Source organism: Corvus hawaiiensis, chromosome 13 (assembly GCF_020740725.1).
Source record: "Corvus hawaiiensis isolate bCorHaw1 chromosome 13, bCorHaw1.pri.cur, whole genome shotgun sequence".
Classification (NCBI taxonomy): Eukaryota; Metazoa; Chordata; class Aves; order Passeriformes; family Corvidae; genus Corvus; species Corvus hawaiiensis.
The window spans coordinates 16,721,873-16,740,012 of record NC_063225.1 but is presented as its reverse complement, the minus strand read 5'-3'; the positions used below and the strand labels follow the sequence as shown (position 1 = coordinate 16,740,012).

The window sequence follows — 18,140 nt, the reverse complement described above, 5'->3', positions numbered from 1 at the left end:
TGCATAGTCCCAATAAGATCATGTACCTCTGAAACCATCCTTGAATGCCTTCTATCAATGTAAGTGTCATAACAGCTCCCTGTTGCCAGGGCAGTACTTCAAAAATGAGAAGAAAAATCCACAAACCTGTAACTTACTTTGCATGTTTCCTTTAGAAAACTTAATTAAGCCCAGGGTCACTAAGGTTCCTCACAGCTTCCAAGGGGCTTTGTCTTAGATCTAACCACAAGCAGAAGAGATCTGAATTATATTCTTAGAGGAGAGCAAACTGTTGAAAGGTGAAGCTGGGCTGTTGTTGATGACTTTAGGTCTGCCTGAAAGAGCTGATCTTTGAATGGACAATGTGGGCTAAATATTTGGGGGCTGAAGCTCCTCTGGCCTTATTGCCACTTTAGCTGCTTTTGAACTTAATAATCTTAAAGGTCTCTTCCAATCTAAATCATTTGTGATTTAATGAATCAGTCTTCGTTGCTTTAGGAAAGTTGCTGAGCAGTAAATTGTGAAGTATAACATTTTGATCAGTTGTTCTTCCCAATTTCTGCTGATCACAGTAAGCAGCAATTAAGAGCAAACAGCACAGAGTGAGAGTGCTGCTACCATGGAGCTCAGTATTAGGAATAATCAATGCAAGGGTATCAGGCTTATTAGTGCCTGGGCCATTTGCTGGCCTGCAGTTTGCTGATGAGTTCTGCTTAATTAAAAGCAGAAGGGACAAGTTGATGGCTTTCTGATCCTGGCCCTACTGTCTGAGAGGGCTGATGAGGCAGACACTGCTCTGGCACAGAATAGAAGAGCAATCTGTCTGGAGGCCAGAGATGGGATTTTCTCTGTGAAACAGCAGCTTTCAGGTGTGTTTTGCCCCAGAGACACATGAGAGGGGCTGGTCCCTGCCCTCAGCTGATCATCTGCATAATAAATTAATGTCAGGGATAGAAAAAGACTGCTGTGCAGGAAGCTTATAATTTATTAATGTGTGAGGAAAATACAGAACCTGCTGGATCACCTGGCTGGTTTCACACTCAGCTCTGAGGATGGTGCTGCCCATCATGAAGGAAGAGCTGTCCTTCCTACAAGTATGGCCTGGAAAATGTATCCCTTCATGTCTCCCCTTTCTCCTCAAGGAGCTCCTTGTAAGACTGGTGCTAGAAGAAGCATTTTCCAGAGCTTTCATTGTATTTGTTATTTTAATTGAGACAAATTAATGGTGAAAGAGACTTGTAAGTGCCAGGAAACAGAAGAAAGCATCTTTTACTTTACATACTTGGGTAGCAAAAAACCCCGCAAGTGTCTTAACAGCTGAAGTATTGGGTTCTGCTTTTGGGTATGTGAAGCTTCAAGTGAAACATGCACTACAAGTAAACTGCAGCCTGTTTTCTCTTAAGCACTTGGGGTGGAGGAGGTTCCCAGAACACAAGTGCCATGTGTTCCACATTGCCTGCTCCAGCAGGAGCCTGCTGGCCCTGGGGCATGAGGGAGGGAGGCTGAGGCAGGATTCAAACTTCAAGCTTGCCTCAGGGGAATGAAAGGGTGAGGCAGCTAAACAATAAAGGGTTTAATATTGTCCTTCCCATGTAAGCAAAGCTCCTCACCGTGAAACAATTTTTACCAGGTTCCAGAGAATCTGTTATAGCCACATGATCCTATTTCTACTTTTCCAATGGGAATATGCATGTGACAGCAATAACTGTGAATTATTTTCCTTTATACAGTAATATCTGGCCATATGTTTAAACTGTGTTTGGTAGCAGTAGTTAAACAGTTTGTTTTCTCATGCCTATGGATTCTTGACTTAGAAGGAATTTTGTCAAGGAAAATCTTTGCATTTCTGCCACTCTTCTTGCTTGCTGCCGCGAGCCAGTGTTCTCCAGGCACTTTTAACCTAATTTGCTACACATCTCTGGTTGTAAACCATTAATAGCAGATATTTAATGTGGGAGTGCTGGGGTGTGATCCCCACAACATGCCCCAGAGCTGCTGCTTTATCCCAGGATATAATTACAGTATCCTGTGACTTTTCTTCTAATTTTCCTTTAAATGAAATTTAAGGCATTCAATTTCCTCTTGGTAACAAAGAAACAAAGGGTAACAAAACCCTCTTCCTGTCTGTTTTCACCCTTACTGCTCCCAAAGACCAAAGCCAGCACCTCCACAAAATCCTGAGCCTTTTTCCAAAGCTGCCTTAGGTCTACAGGGCTCTTTGCATTGATTCCTGGAATCAGATTCTTCCTACCAGTAATGGATTAATGTTTTTTTTTCTCCCCACCACTGATAGTCCAAGGGACTGTTGTTGTCCAGATATTATTTGGGCATTAGGAGCTCTGAGATAAGGGAGGGAATCATAAATCATCTGTATGAAGCTTTGCAGGGTCAGTGCCATAGCAGGCCCTGTTTTTTAAATGGAAAATAAAAATGGCACATTATCTCATTTCTGAAAATACTCCTGCAGAAACACAACTTAGGAGACAGAAAGCCACAATCTAGAAATGTGGGACTTTTAGAAAAAGAACTATCCTTCTGTACACAGAAATGCTGAGGACAGTCTAAGGGTGAAGAGTCTAGCTTTGAGCTTTGCTTTGAAGGTTGAACTTCTGTGTACCAAAAGCAATGTCTGTGTCTTAACGAGATGCTGCTGGATAGTAAAACTACTCTGAAATGTATTCCACTTAAAGGTGTAACTCTCATGACTACATGTCCTACCCATCACGATATTGGGGCCAATTCCACCAGTGTGCTGTGCCACCTTCAGGTAGAAGAAATGTTCAACTAAATGTTACTCTTCAGAGGATACCCTTCAGTTATTTGTGAGGGGTTTTTTTTAATGTTTAATTTGCAATGACTAGGTGAGGCTGCCTGGAGTGGCTTGTGGCTTTCACTTGCTGGTAAGCAGGAATGTTTCCCAGTCAAATCTGAAGTCAAAGTCTAGATGAAATCTGAAATAAACAACTACAGATTCACGGTCTATGATCTAGAGAGGAGGAAGTCATCTGGCTTGCTGTTTATGTACTTTACACACCCTTCCATGAGCAGCATTAGGATCCCTCTATGAGGCAGCTCCGGCAGCAGAATTCCCTACCTAGTTCTGAATCTATCTCCCACTGGGGCGTGGGGCTGGGCCCAAGGGAGGAACAACAGTTTCCACACACAACTCCTTGGAGCTGGGCTCTGCTTGTGGGCTCTCACAACCCATCACAGTATGACTGCATGGCCTGCAGGCAACTGCACTTGTTGTTAGGGCTGAACTTAGCAACTCTCCTCTTGCAGTGACACCTCAGTCTTTGTAGCTCATGGCATGGAAAGTACAGGGAAGTGATGTCTGCCAACACACCTGTTTTTGAAGTGTTAAACACTCCCAATCAAGATCCAGCATGTTTTGACAAGGTGAATTGTCCTTTTTGAAATGTCCTTGGCTTGCTGCCTTGTTCCTTCTCATGAGCCTTATTTGTTACCAGCAGGTTGCTGCTTCAACACAGACATGTCATCTGGTGCCTTTAAGCTTCATACATACTGTACTTGCAGGACACACTGCAGCCAGCCAGGAAGTCCTGAAAACATGAATTTCAGGAGCATTACAGAGAGATCTTTCCTCTCCTTTTCAGTTTAAGGTTGCTTTGGATGTGTGCTCTTTTGGGAAGGACTTCTGTGGGTGTGACTGGGCAGGGAAGAAGGTTATTAAGAAGTGCTTGTTTAATAAAACCTGCCAGAAAGTGTTTTGCAGTGCACAGATCAACCCTGCTGTACTTTTGGAAATCAAAATCACCTTTTACAAGTTTCTGCATGACTGCAGGAGTATAATATGGCACAGCTGTGGAGGAAGCTCTTGATATTGTTATTTGTGCAAATCGTGGGGCACAGCATGTGGTGTCTAACTTGACAGTTTTAGCCTTGTGTCTTGAAGGAAGATGGCAAGCAGGGAAATCCTAGGAGTTATTCCTCAAAAGAGTAACTATTGACATTGTAATGCCTGGTTAAGGTGCTAGTAGTAGATAATTATCCATTTGCTGACTCATATAGTCTTCCTTTGAGGCATAAAATGATGTCTAAAATGATAAAAAAAATCAGCACATAGATCCATAGCTTTTCTCAAATTTGACATTTTGAAATGGGTACAAAAAATACATTCTTTGTATGGACGAACATAGTGCCAGGACTGTGTACTAGGAAATGAAATCCGTTTTCTTCTTTTTCTCTTTAACCTTGATAGAAGTGATCCTTACTGATTTTAGGGTTTGTGGAGACTTTTTTGTTTTGTTTCTTTTTACAAAGCCTCATTTTTATTTGAAAACAAAAACTATTTTTAGCTTTTATCTTTCATATTTAAATTTACTTTGAGCACAAAGAAGATGGAGAGAATATCTTTTCTCTCAGTATGTGTGATTCACCTTGCAGGTGTCAATGTAACTTTATATGGAATGAATTCACTTAGGTTACATGAGAATTACCATCAAATTAAACTACATTAGGCATGGGACCAAACTGCAAAAAATACTCTTCTATCAAGGCTACCAGAATAGAGATGGTTGCATGAAGTTTTTGTTTATGCTTTTGTGTCTAAGCAGGGAATCTAAAATGAATGTAGCTGAGGACACTGTTTGTCTGCTTGAAGAAAAGGAGGCTGAGGGGTGACCTCATTGCTCTCTACAGCTTCCTGATGGGGGGAGGTGGAGAGGGAGGTGCTGAGCTCTTCTCCTGGGATCCAGGGACTGGATGCGTGGCAACGGTTCAAAGCTGAGTCAGGATGGGTTCAGACTGGATATTAGGAAGAATTTTTTACCAACAGGGTGGTGAGACGCAGCAACAGCCTTTCTAGACAGGTGGTTAATGCCCCAAGCCTGTCAATGTTCTAAGAGGTATTGGGACAAGGCCCTTAATAACACACTTTTAACTTTTGAGGAGCCCTGAATTGGTCTGGCAGTTGGACTTAGATGATTGTTGTAGGTCTCTTTTAGCTGAAATATTCTGGTCTATAAATTATAAGGTTGTACTGCCTGATTTTATTTCTATTTTTACTCTGAGGAAAATACTAGTGCTAATTCTTGAATTTCATTAATGGGGAGATATCCTGCTATAAGCCACAGCACAGTAACTCTATAAAACCATGACATGAATGGAGCTTATTACTGCTGTAACACAGCACATCTCTGTGAGAAGACCTAATCAGTTTGGTGGAATTTTTTCCCGAGAATCCTAAAAAGCAGTTACCTGGCCTAGTGGGAGAGGCCTGCCCTGAAATTGAGCTGTTTGACACTGTAATAAGTTAATCTTCCACAACAGAAGAGTGACCTGAACAAGGCACTCTAGGGGCAGTTCTGCTTTCACCAGATCCCAGAATTCTTGAAAAGAAACACAGTCTGTAATACAGGGCTGCAACTGTGGGAAATGTCATGGGAATTTTTAGGTGCATTCATCGTGTTCAGCTCTGTAAGACTTAAATGAAACATCCACTAACAATGCAGTTTATACAGCAGTCCCTTGGATATGCGTTCTTTCAGTCTTGCTGCAAGGTTTGCTCCTGCCCAAACTGCACCTCTGCTGCTGCCATGGCTTCAAGAATGTGAGTTAAAGGCACTTGCAGAGTATTCTATGAAATGTAAATCTTTTAGAGGAAATGCAATTTCCATTCTTTATGTCTTCTTCTGCATGACTTGGCTGTGACCTTATGATTGGCCTCTCAGTGAGCATATGTCCAGCAACAAAACTGTGAAATTATCTTCCTGATTGGACATCCTTTACTTCTATTGATAATATTAATTCCCTGGAGAAAGATCAGACACTTTCACTCTTCAGAATGGTGGCCATACAGACACAGTGGTACCAGCAGCCTCCTTTTGAGTACCTCAGTCCTTTTCCCCTTTGAAGTTTAAGATTAATCACTGAAAGTCACTGAAATAGCACACTGAAAGGCAGCAGTTTGCCAAGCCTTGACTGAGAGTCACATGTGCCTTCAAAGTTGGAGCTGTGCAACACAGCTCAAAAATCCCTGATTTTTTTCCAGAAGCAAGCAGTCTTCCTATTGTTGTTTGGGGCTTTTTTTTGGTTAGGTAATCTCACTTTTTTTTGTCTTCCTTTCTCAAGCTAGTTCCAATCTTCTTTAGGATCCTTTCATCAGCATACCTAAACTGCCCAGGCTGTCTAGTAAACCCTGTGGTGCTAGGAAGTCTGCTCCACTTTGCTGTTGAATTTTTATCCTAGTTATCTATGGGTAGAAACTTGCTTTTTTGGGGAACTGAGTGGAATTAGGAATAGCATACCTTTCTTGGATTTTTGCATGGCAATTCTCAGCTTCTCTTCACAGGACCATGTAATATGCTATCAAGAATGAATTCTTCAGTTCATACCTTTAGAATTTTACGGTTCACGCTGCTGTGACACAAGGTACTTGAGATCCTTGGCATAAAGTCCCCAGGTGCCTCAAGGACCCTGCAGCTCCTGAGCTCTTGCTGCCAAGCAGCATTTGGGCATCTGTTCATTCGTTTGTTCATTTAAAGGAGCATGGACACTTCTTGTAAAGCTATGCAGAAACTTGTCTTTGCTGCTGAGATAAAATATAAACTACTCTATGATACAAAAAAAGAAAGCCCAAGTTGTTAGATTAGTTTTGCTGAACCTCTGTTACTACTTTGTATTACTATACAAGTAATGCAGAATGATTTGGCCATTGATTTAGGCAAGAAGTGGTGAGCAGTCTGCTAACAGATATCTCTGACATTTGTCAAAGTGACAAGAAAGAATCACTGTGCTATATGCAGTCACTGTGCTGTATTTGCTCATGATATCAAATCATGAATCTCTAACAAAAAAAATGTATCTAAGTACCTCTCAGTTGACTGAAGTCTTCTTTCAAGAAGCTACAGCTGAATTACTGCTGCATTCTTTAGGAAAATAAAGCTGAACTGAGTTCTCTATTCTCACAAAAGCTTGAGGAAATTTTGGATATTTAAGTAATATAGTGCACAGCCGTTGCTGTTGCTTTAAGAATAGTAAACTATTATGTGCTGTCTCATCCATGGCTGGCATTCACCTCTCCCCCTTTCACAGCAAAGCCATGAGTTTTTTGTTTCTTATCTTTCCAGTCATTTTGACTGGGCAGGGAGTGTTCCTCCTCCCCTGGTGCCTATTCTCCAAAGGCTGTCAGCTCCTGCAGCTCTCCTGCCTCTCTACCCCCTGTAAACCACTGAAAGGGTTCTCCTTGCAGTTCCAGGCCCTTGAACCAGTCAGCTTCAACCATGTTTTGGATACCGATGTATTTACCCCGGACACCCCCGGCCTCCCGCAGAGGCGGGGCCGGCAGGGACTGCCCGGGACTCGTGGCCAGGCCTTTCCTGAGCCGGGCCACTGTGCCCAGTGAAGTCCGAACGGCAGGAAGTAAGTAATATCAGTACACATGAAGGAAGACTCCCGACTTCCTCCTGTGTTGGTAGGAGATTCCATTTTGTTACAGCTTTTCCAGCCCCTGGCCAGACCCCAGGGTTTCACCTGTTGTTGGTACAGGGGTTGTAATAAAGCCTCTTGCCACGAATTATATCCGGTTTAAAAGTGGATTACTGCAGACACGCTTTTTTTTAATAGCAACAGGAAGCCTTGTTGGCAGCATATTTTAATAATGCTCTGAAGCTAATCAAGGAAAAAGAAATTGTTCTGAATACAGGAAGCTACATATACACATCTGAGTGCCTATTTCCACGGGGGAGGTACAAGTGCTTAAGTGTTGCTGAACTCCCAGCACAGGAGCAATCTGTTAAATGGCTATAAAGTGCAGGCTTTCATAGGAAGGGGAGGATACACCACCCAGTGTAAGGCACCTGCTTACTCTTTACAGTCACCGGAGGGAGACAGGCAACTGTGATCAGGAGACTCTGATCACCTCTGGAAAAGCCCCTAACTCTTTTCCCTGACGATAGAAGAAGAGTAAAGAGACTGAAGAGAAATCGTGTACCGGTAACAGGGTAGCTATTTTATTTCATCACTGCCTGATGCTAGCTGTGTACTTAGCACCTGAAGCTGGTTGCCATGATTGCTGTGTATGAACTAGTTCTGTGATTTGTTACTGGAGGCACTAAGGTTTCCACTAAAAAGCGACATTTCCTTAATTTTTCTCCATGTTTAGAGTAAAATTTTTCTTTGGTATTAAAGGCAGAGGTGTATATATTGGAAAAAGCTCACTTACTCTTTGGAAACTATGTAGTATGTAACACAGAATATATAGTATGGTATTGCCTGGTCAGAATGGATAACAGCTAGATGATGATGCACATACTGCTTCCCAAAGGAGAGCATCCCAGTGTCTCCAGTAACTCCTCTTACTGTGCTGCTGAAAAGTCTTATCGGCTGGAGAAAGTGCAAACCCTCTCCAGAAGCCTCTAAACTAGGTTGGAGATGATTTGGAGCACACCCACATCAGTAAGTTCATTTAAGTAAACTACAAGAGCTCCTACAACTGGAATGTCGCTGGGATGTTTGGGGTGTCCTGAACCTTTTTACAAAGCACGGCAGAAAGAATTTTCTCCAATTTTTATGTCTAGCGGATTGTTATGCAAATGAATCTTAACTGGTATAAAACAAGCAGGAGAGAAGCAGGGCTTTCACCCAGAACATGTGTTACCCAACTTAATCTTTCAGCAGGTTCAAAATGTTCCCTGTCCCTGTTGCCCACAGGATTTGTTTTCTCTGAGCACATCTCGTCTATTTCAAGCACTCAGTAAACACGCACTTTAGCTCTTCAGTAGAAAAGGGAAGAAGAATATTATTTGTCTGCTTTCCCTGTGTTATAGGCTTCAAACGAATCTTTAGCTAACCAGTCTGGCAGGCCTTCCTGGCTTTGCAATAAAGATTCCTATCTGCAGCTAGCAGAATAATTATAGAGTTTGCAGAGGTCCGTTTAAGCTCTGCTGCATTGGTGAGGAAGTTCATCGATCCCACCTGGCTCTGTGCAGGGTCTGTTAAGCGTCACGCGTGCCTGTGTTTTTCAGACGCTGCGTTTCAAGGTGCCTTGCCAAAGCATTTTGTGCCTTGTCTTTTTCCTCGCTGCATCTGCATTCCCGTTTCTGTTGTTGCTCAGTATCAGCGGTAAGAACACTGTGTCAGGGCTCCGTCGTTTCGTGTTCTTTGCAACGAGGGGGTGGACACACATTCAGATGTAAAAGGGCACCAAAGTTCTTTACAAATGAGCTTGAAAACCGCAACCCCCACTTCTGACGCTGGAAAGCTCCTGGGGTCTTCAGAAGAAAAGAATCCCCAAGACAATGTTGCTTTCGTCTTGGGCGTGTTAGTTATCTCGAAACACCTCGGGACGCCTCTGTAAGTAGATATTAATCGAAAAGAAATTGGGCGCAGGGGAAGGACAAGGGGCTGGGGGCCGGGCGCGGGCAGCCCCGTCCCCCCGCGCTCGCAGGCGAGTGCCAAGCGCTGGGCGCAGCTGCTGCTCTGCGGGGGCGAAGGGAGACCGTCCAAAAGCTCTTTCCCGTGAGAGGCCCCTTTCGCAAGTCCCTCCCCGTTGCTCCGGGCATGGCCCCGGTGCCCAGCAGCGTCCTCTTGCAGGCCAGCTGCGGCGCCGCTCTCCCTTCTCTCCGCGGGAGAGTAGGAGGTGCGGGCGGCAGCCCCCGCCCCTTTCTTCCCTCCCTCCCTCCCTCTGGCAGCCCTTTCGCTCCCTCGGCGGGCGGCGCGGCTACAAAAGAGCAGGCTCGGAGCGGGCTGCTCGGTCCTGGTTAGAGCTGCTGAGACCGAGCCGGGGCTGCTGGAAAGAGCAAGGCTTGCGCTTGTCAAGGTACGTCCTCTACTAAGGGAGAAGCACGGTAGGGATTATGCGAGAGGGACGTTTTCCTCTGCTAGTAACTCGATGCTCTGTTCTCTCTTTAGTGGTTTAGTTCCGTTTCTTTGCCATTTGACTTCGCTAACCGTAGTGTGCTGGGCAGGGGCTGTTTTGAACATGGGCATTGAATGAGCCTATGCTAGTCCTACCTTGAATGGCACCCTCCGTGCCTTGCTTGGCTGTAATGTGTCCAAGAAGGATGTTAGTGAACCTTTTCCTCTGTGTGCGTCTGCAGGTGGATTTGTCCTTCAAGCTTTTCCCCTTTGAGGATCTCCTGCCCAGCTACAGTGATGTGGTTCTTGGAAAAGATAAGAGCCTCACATGAAAATGGAAATCTCCCCACCTCTTCCTTCCTGGGACTGCCACACGGCCAAAATCTGCCAGAAAAAGCCCGTCTGGGAGCTTCTGCTTTTCCAAATGTGCTCACTCCTGACAGAATCCCTGAATTCTGCATTCCCCCTAGGCTGACCAGCTCTGGCTCCATCAAGGGCAGTGGCTTTCACCAGGATCGCAGTTCAGTGAATGCAGCTCTTACTTCTGATTATAGCCCCAGGTCTTTCCCACATCTTATTCAGGTGGAAAGTGTTGAGGAGGAGATCACAGCCCTGGAGGAAGAAAGCACCAATGCGGACCCACAGTCCCAAGCAGCACTCTCGCTGCCCCACTTTGCCAGAGCCCCCACTTCCTATGGCTTCTGCACTTTGCTGGAGAGTCCCCACACCCGGAGAAAGGAGTCTATCTTCCATGGTGATCCACGTGGTGCTCTGCCCAGCCTGAAGCTGTCTCGATCCAGAGCTAACACCTTCAGTGGCAAAGGGAGTATGTCTAATCCCATTGCTATCAGCTTTGCTTCTGTGAGACTGCCTCTCAAGCACCTCTCTCTGCGAAGGCAGGGTGCCTGTGACAGTGACACTGCCTCCTCCAGTGATTCCTCTCCTTTCAGTTCTCCACTTCTGAGCAGGTCACCTCCCAGACCCTACTCCCTGACCAAAGCACAAAGTCAGGAGGGATTGCTCTGCAGAGCACTAAAAGCCAAGAGCAAATCTAGTATGGCCAGGAACAATTCTCTCTCTACAGAGGAGAGCAGCTCCACTGATAACAGCCCCAGTGCCATGAGGAGGGCTTCAGAGGGGCTGCTTGGCATGCGGAGCTTTAGCACCTCCTGTTCTCCCATCTTCCCTCTGGACCTGACCCACAGTCGGGAGAGACTGGTGGGAGAGAGCACCGTGGTGATGGACAAGGGAGGTGTGTTGAGGCTGTTGGCTGAATACTGCTCAGAGAACGAAAGGCTGCGGATCCGCCTGATCAGTGCAGAAGGTTTATATGATGATTCTGTGGAGCCTAAAAACATAAACTGCTGTATCTCCTTCTCCCTGGTGCCAGGAAAAACACAGAAGCAGAGAAGCACAGTTATAAAGAGAAGCAGGAATCCCATCTTCAATGAGGACTTCTTTTTTGATGGCGTTGCAGCAGAAGAGCTGTACAGCCTCTCTGTCAGGATGAAAGCAACAAACAAAGGGTGCAGTATGAAACGGGATTATACCTTAGGAGAACGGGAATTGTCTTTAACGAGTATGTTGTCAGTGTAATGTTTCAAATATTCAAACAAATTGTCTTCTGAAAGTTTTCTACTAAATAAAGTTTTGGGTTGACTTTTATGTGTTTTTTTTTTTTTTTTTAAGAATACTTAAAAGCACTGCCTTGCTTGGTGTTACTGTCATGCTCTTGTGCCTTGTTTTGCTGTTTAACACTTCAGTGAGGTATTTGGTGTTAAATGGAGGCTGTGGAGAAGACCTGCCTGTAGAGTAGGACAGGAGAGGGGAGAAGGGCTAGTTTGCCTTTAGGATAAAGGATTAGGCTGTTACCAAGTCAAGGCTGTTCTTGTTTATAGCTTTCAGGCCATAAACTTCAGGTGGAAGTGTTTTTCCTTCCTGGTCCCTGAGTGGGTAACAGCCTGTGCACACAGTACACCCTGAACTCTACTGCAGCTCCTTGGTACAACATCGGTTCAATGGACCATTTTGACAGCACTCATATTTACACAAACTAATGTTTAAATGAGCCCTGTATTTGGAGGGAGAATAAGGTCTTGTACAACGGGTGGATTTGGATTCCCAAAGCCAGTGTAAGTTTGTGTTGAGGATAACAAGATCAGCTTCTGAGCAGCAGCTAAAAGCCACTGGAGGCAGGGCTCTCTTTACACTGACCTACAGTATGAACACTGAAGAGGTTCCTGCCTGCCTGGGTGACAGCTGCAGCACAGTCAGCATCTTCATTTACCTTCCCTTTCCATGGTCGGTTTCACAGCTCTTAGAATGAAGTTGCCAGGTAACTGTGTTTTGATCAGGAATGTACCTGAGAGCTACAGCCCTCAGCAATTCAGCTATTGAATCCTTGCTGAAGCTGAAGCAGGTAAGGTATCAGTGCAGCAAGGGCAAAGGACAGTTTGGGATCATGCACTGAATTCCTGCTTCAGCTAATGACTTGATGCCTACCTTGCTCAAGTCATTGTCATACAGTTAGTGTGATCAATCTTTCCTGTCACCAAGCAGTGAGTGACTGCAGCACTTGCTTCAGCACCAGGGGAAACACAAAGGTGCAGAACTCCTGCACGCTTGAGACCATCTTCCTCTTTTTTTTTTTTCTTTCCTTGCTGAGTTGGACTTGGGGCTGGGTAAAATGGATAAATTACTGGGAGTAGGCAAAATGGACTTGAAAGTCCAGGCTTGTTGCTGCCTCCCTTGCTTAAGTTGCAGGCTTCATTATGTGAAGGTTGATAAACCTTAATGGAGGAGCAATCCACAAAGGCATGGAGCAGAGAAAACAAAGGTTTACTTTTGTGTTCCCTTTGAGGCTGTAGAAATAGGGCCTTGCTTGTGCCCAAATACACATCTTAAAAGCTATTTCACAAAGATTTTAGCAGAATCTCCCCTGGCCTAATCTGGCAAGAGTCTGGTTGTCTGCAAATCATAGGACTGCTCACAGGGAGGTTGTGGTATTCCTTGGCCAATGAATAATTTGATTCTGTTTCAGACTGAAGTACTCCAGGAAGGATAGCAGAAAATGTGCTGATAGAAAATTCCTTCTAATAGAAGAAAAAGCCCAAAGCATGTTGACTGTGACCACAGGTGCTCAGAAATGCCTACTGCTAATCCTTGGTCCAACTCATGCGAGATGCTTCTAAAAACAGAATCCTTGTACAAAGGACAACTCAGGCAAATGGCTGGGTGTATTCCCAGAAGCCAACTGAAATAAAATGGAATAATAATCCCTTTGTGCTAAGGGAAAGAATTAAATGTACCGACATACTGCTCAGATGGAGGTGACACACTGTCAATTTTATCCTTGAATCTGGGCAAATTCACCATAAGGGAAAACCTAAAGGAAGTGGGGAGAAGTGAAATTAAAAAATGTGACTTCGAGGAAGAATCAATAATGTTGCAAAAAATTAAGCCAATTTTATGAGTTATTGCGTGGGATCTCCCAAAGGAAGGCAGAGGCTCCACCTTCAGGCTTCTCACTTATCCACCATCACAGTTTTACTTCTTGGGGTTTAGGGTCTCTTCACAGGTATACTCACATGGAGAGACTGGCTGAGATAACAGAGAACAGTTACAGGCCTCAGAGGATCCCATACAGTCACACTGTAGTGGGTATCTATCTGCCCTGTGCCATGCCAGTGCTCTCCTGCAGGGACATAGAATACTGGGATGGTTCAGGGGGGAAGGGGCCTTTGGGGATTGTATCACCTGACTCCTGCTAGAAGCACAGTCAGCTTCAGCAGGTTGCCCAGGACCATGTTGCATTGGGTTTAGAGTGTCTCCGAGGACAGAGACTCCACAATGTGCTTGGGAAACACAGCCCAGTGTTTTACCACCCTACCGCTAGAAGAGTTTTTTTTTCTCCTCTGTAAGTGAAATTTCTGGTATTTCAATCTGTTCTCGTGGCCTCTTATCGTGTCACTGGATACTGCTGAGTAGAGCCTGGCTCCATCCTCTCCACTCCCTCCCAGCAGATATTCGTACATATCAATGAGATCTTCTCTGAGCCTTCTCTTCCTGCAGCCCACTGGGCATACTGCAATTATTGCCATAAAAGAAATGTGCTTCTGAAGTCTCATCCCTTATCAGGCAGGGAAGGAGTTAAGTCCTTAAAGAAAGTTCTCCCTTCCTGTCATAGGAAGATAGGTTTGCAGCTGGGCTCATCCAGTCAAGTATTTAAACAGGTGAAGGCTGCATCTTTGATTGGTTGAAAGGAAACTGAGCTGGTTTTAAGGCTCTTTAAAAAATGATCTATTTCTGAGAAAGCCTCCTCACAGAAGTTTGATGATCGGCCTTCAAGTTAGAGGGGGACAAAGCAAATTAGTAGAAGACTTGCAGACCCAATTCAAAGGCAGAGTTTAAGCCTGGGAAGGATAGATGGACTTTGCCTATGTTTCTCTGGTAAATAATTTAGCTTCACATTTTTCTTAATAATTATGTTCTTTAATATAAGAACTTTGAATTAAGTACCTATTCAGGTACATTAGACAAGACTAGACATGACTGCAGCACTAGATGGAAAACAGCTTTGGTGAGGTCTCCCCCTATTTTAGTGTGTCTTTTTACATTTTGGGGTATTTGATCCCGTTTGAGCTTTGGGGTTGTTGCTTATCAGGTGTTATTAACAATGCAAAGCCATAATACAATTTGAACACTTCTATTTGCTCAACACTCAGAGGGCATAGGACTTGTTTTCCTGTGCTCTTAGAGGTCAGCTAAGCTGTAAGTGGTGAACACCTACAACACTGCCTATGCTGCAGCTGCTTTCCGTAAGCGTCAGCCTTATTGGGGCAATTACGTAAAACACCTGCATAAGCAAACAAAAAGGCAACTGGATACTTCAGCCTGGAAAAACTCATGATGCCTCAATGCTTATATTAGAGTCAGCAGCAAGAAGAAAATCAATCTCCTGGCATTAGCAAACACCTACTCAGAGTTAAGAAATATTATCTTCATAAGTTTTTGGAACTTCTAAGATATCATGAAAATATGGGAGCATAAATGACTCTTTTCAAGCAAAACTCCTGTTTTGGGGTAGTCTGATCAGCTGTGTTCAGTGGTGCTCACTGGTTGGAAGATCACATCTTAATCTAAATTTAAAAAAACACCTCAGACAATTGTTTGAGGAAAAGAAGGTCTTTGTGCCAAGATCCTGGACTCAAGTTCTGCTGAGCAAATACTATTTGTTTTAGGTGCACTGGAAGTAATACTTGTGCTGGCCTTTTCAAACGCAGTTATGTCAAGCTCACCTGTTCAGTTCTGGAGAAATGTTACTGCAAAGCAAGGCTTGTGTTTTTCTTTCCAGAAATCCAGTCAGGTTATCTCAAATACAATTTGAGTTGCAATATACTGAGGTATGGTGGGGTAAAATGCAATTCCTGTAACTGAGCTCCTTTTCAGGTAAAGTTCAGAAATAATACCAAGGGAAGCAAATACATGTGACCTAAAAAGCCTAACAGGACAGACCTGTAGACTGGGGATTAGGCAGCATAGTGTCTGCAGTATCAAATTCTATTTATTGCATCACTTCTAAGCTGCTCCCATTTCTCAGACTGGCTTTGGAGAGGCACTGCTGAGCACAGCACCTATGCTGCTTCTAAGTGCTTCATCTGAGAGGGCTTTTTGGGGAGGGTGGTACTTCTGCTCCTGGGGCTTGACTTTTCAGCCAGCCATAGTGACTGTGGTGAAAGACTGAACATATGATGGGGCCTAATGGGCAAAAATTCTTCTATTTTTTTAGTCTAGGTAGTAACTCTTGCTGTGGGTAACTCCTACTTTCCTCAGAGAACTGAGGAAAGAACAATTAGGTGAATGTATGAATCTGTGAAAAGCCTGTCTGTGGGTTTCCAAGCTGGGGAAGTTGTCCTGGAGAAATCCGTGTCAATGGGATTGCTCCGGACTTCTCTTGCAGGACCGCTAGGGACGCCATGCCACAAGCTGTGCCCACCAGGCCACCCCATGCTCGCCGGGCCACCCCATGCTCGCCTGGCCTTTCCCAACCATTGGCTGCTGGGCAGTTGTCCTGTGTCAAGGCTGGAGCGCCAGCTTGCGTAGGTGCCTGAATTGTGGGCCATATTTGGCCAGGGTAGGAAAGGTAATGAGTCACATCTATTGATAGCTTTTTGCAGCAGGATGTTTGATTAAAACAAACAGTATCCTGACGCTCACAAAAGGAATAGCATAATCAGATGCTATTTGTTTTCGAGTACTGTGTGCCCTGAAAAAAAAATGTGTGTAAGATTAATCTGCATATTTAAATGAATGGCATTTCAGTACAGACTTAATGCTGGTGATTGGCACTGAAATGTACTCTAATATTATTTTTAATAGTGTCTTAGAAGCAAAGGCTGATGCTGAACAATCTGTCCTTGTAGCAGAGGTAAAATGAAATTTTAATGTTGTAGCATGCCTGTGAACTAACCTACTTTGCATTGAGGTAATTGATGTAAAACACAGGAGTGATGTCCCAAAACACATTTCAGCCTGGGCTGTGCACAGTGTTATGCTGCCTGCAGAGTGGGGAAAGGGGCTACATTCTTTGAGTATTTTGTGCCTCCATTACATTTGATAAGCAAGTCATGTTTTGTGCTGCTGCATCTTTGCATTTAAGGTATCCTTATGAGAGGAAAAGAGCTTCTAGTAGTTCTTTGTTCCTGTCAGGAACAGAAGTAGCTACAGCCCCGGTTCCTGGTAGTATGTGGCGCAATTGAGGCGAGGTACTGGGAACTGAGCACAGTCAATGAGAGGAAGGGTCCAACAAACAGCAGTGAATAAAATTCACCACCCCTTTTGCTCAGATAACCACCACAGGTGACCAGACAGCTCTGTCTTCTGATTTTGTTTTTCCTTTTCCTGCTACTTTTCTATTTCTGGCTATAAATATTCTAATGCTGACAAATTAGCTATCCTGAGTGGTACAGTGAGAACCTGACCTTGTCAAGCATTGCATGTTCTAGACAGGAAAGAACTGAACAAGATTTTCCATTTTGCCTCTGTTCTGTTAAATCTAAATGATTTTTGTACTTACCTTTCTAAGCCTCTTCAGTGCAAAGTCAGGAAACATTTGAAGGAGCACAAGGTGAAAGAAGGTCGTCTGAAAAACCTTAGAGTGGCTTCTTTTTAGTGGGAAGACCAGACAAAGTTTTGTGTCTTCATTACATTTCTATGATGAGGAAGCACTTACAGGGAAGCAAGTCACAGCCTGTTTAAACTGTTGCTGTGAATTAGAGGAGGTCACACAAGTTTAGTTTCCTGATGCTTGCATCCCTGTGTGCTGTGGATTTCATATGGCTGTCTCACCATGTTCCTCAGTTGCCTGTAAGAGCTCTTCCCTGTCTTAAGAGGTGAGAAAGACATTGAGAAATGTCAATCAGGTAAGAGGCTTATTCTAAAGGTGCTCATTTGCTCATGCGCAGAGGTGAAGGATGAGATGAAGTAGCTTAGAATGGCATTGTATGAATATTCAGGATCATTTCTATAAGCCCTTTATGAAAGTGCACCGTTCCAGAAGGTGAAACTCTTTAACGTGAATCTTTGTTCTGATTTTGGTGGGGTGGGTTTTTTTTGTTGTTGGGTTGTTTGTTTTTTTTTTTGAGTCAAATCTTCCTGTGCTAACCACTGTCTGTTTCCAGTGAGCAATAAACCTGAATTTACCATACCAGTAAATATAATAGCAGTAACAGATGTTGTCTTGAAATCCCAGAGCCAACTTCAGCTTGCTGCTGAGGTTTCTGTGATTCAACCAGATTATTTTATTCATGTAATTGCGATTCTAGAAGATACCCTAGTTGTAAACGTGTGTTGCTTGATCCTTTCTGGCAACCCAGTGCCCATAGCAGAGCTGTACCTACCAGAATTACTTTCTGTTGAAATCCCAACTCCTATATTTTGCAGAAGGAGTTAGGCACTGGCCACAGCTGGCTTTTGCAGTGCTGGATGCCAGAACTTCAGCTGTGCTGGAGGCCCCAGCACTGCTCCTGCGTGCACTTGAACAGCATGACACAGCTTTGGTGTTAGATGGGCTCAGCACGACCTGCTGCCCAGCTTGCAGGGACTGCTGTGCTGAAGCTGACAGTAAAGATGGAGTTGAAGTCGAGGAGAAGGGGGATCACCCAGTAAAGCTTGTTAAAGGCAAATAGCTCATGCTGAGTGTTGGCAAAAGCAATGTCATAAACGGTGAAAAACTGACTGTGGTGGTAAATGCTGACTTTCACACCCCTAATTAGCTGCTGTCAAAGCTGATTCAAGACAGTAATTCAGCTGTGAAGTGTTGGATCAGCTGGTCTGTGGGGGAA

The 18,140-nt window shown here is 44.2% G+C and overlaps 2 protein-coding genes across 3 annotated transcripts in view; one reads left to right on the top strand and one right to left on the bottom strand.

Annotated features, from left to right (window-relative positions):
* Positions 1-17,172, bottom strand: part of TLN2 (talin 2) — a 187,224-nt gene extending 170,052 nt beyond the window's left edge. Inside the window, exon 1 of the mRNA XM_048318039.1 lies at positions 16,874-17,172. The gene's annotated coding sequence lies outside the window, so the exon portion shown is untranslated. The remainder of the gene's footprint in view (positions 1-16,873) is intronic.
* LOC125332782 (C2 calcium-dependent domain-containing protein 4C-like) lies at positions 6,817-11,463 on the top strand. Of its 2 annotated transcripts, none has more exons than XM_048318043.1 (2): positions 6,817-7,362; positions 10,041-11,463. In XM_048318043.1, the coding sequence occupies exon 2, from the start codon at positions 10,096-10,098 to the stop codon at positions 11,392-11,394; it is 1,299 nt and encodes a 432-aa protein (XP_048174000.1). In that variant the 5' UTR covers positions 6,817-7,362; positions 10,041-10,095; the 3' UTR covers positions 11,395-11,463. The 2 variants fall into 2 exon arrangements, with proteins under 2 accessions (XP_048174000.1, XP_048173999.1); XM_048318042.1 differs by lacking the exon at positions 6,817-7,362 and adding an exon at positions 9,675-9,760.
* Positions 17,173-18,140: the final 968 nt, after the last annotated feature.

What these genes read in the sequence shown, in the direction of transcription:
- LOC125332782 (XM_048318043.1), top strand. Translation starts at nt 10,096, where the DNA reads ATGTGGTTCTTGGAAAAGATAAGAGCCTCACATGAAAATGGAAATCTC.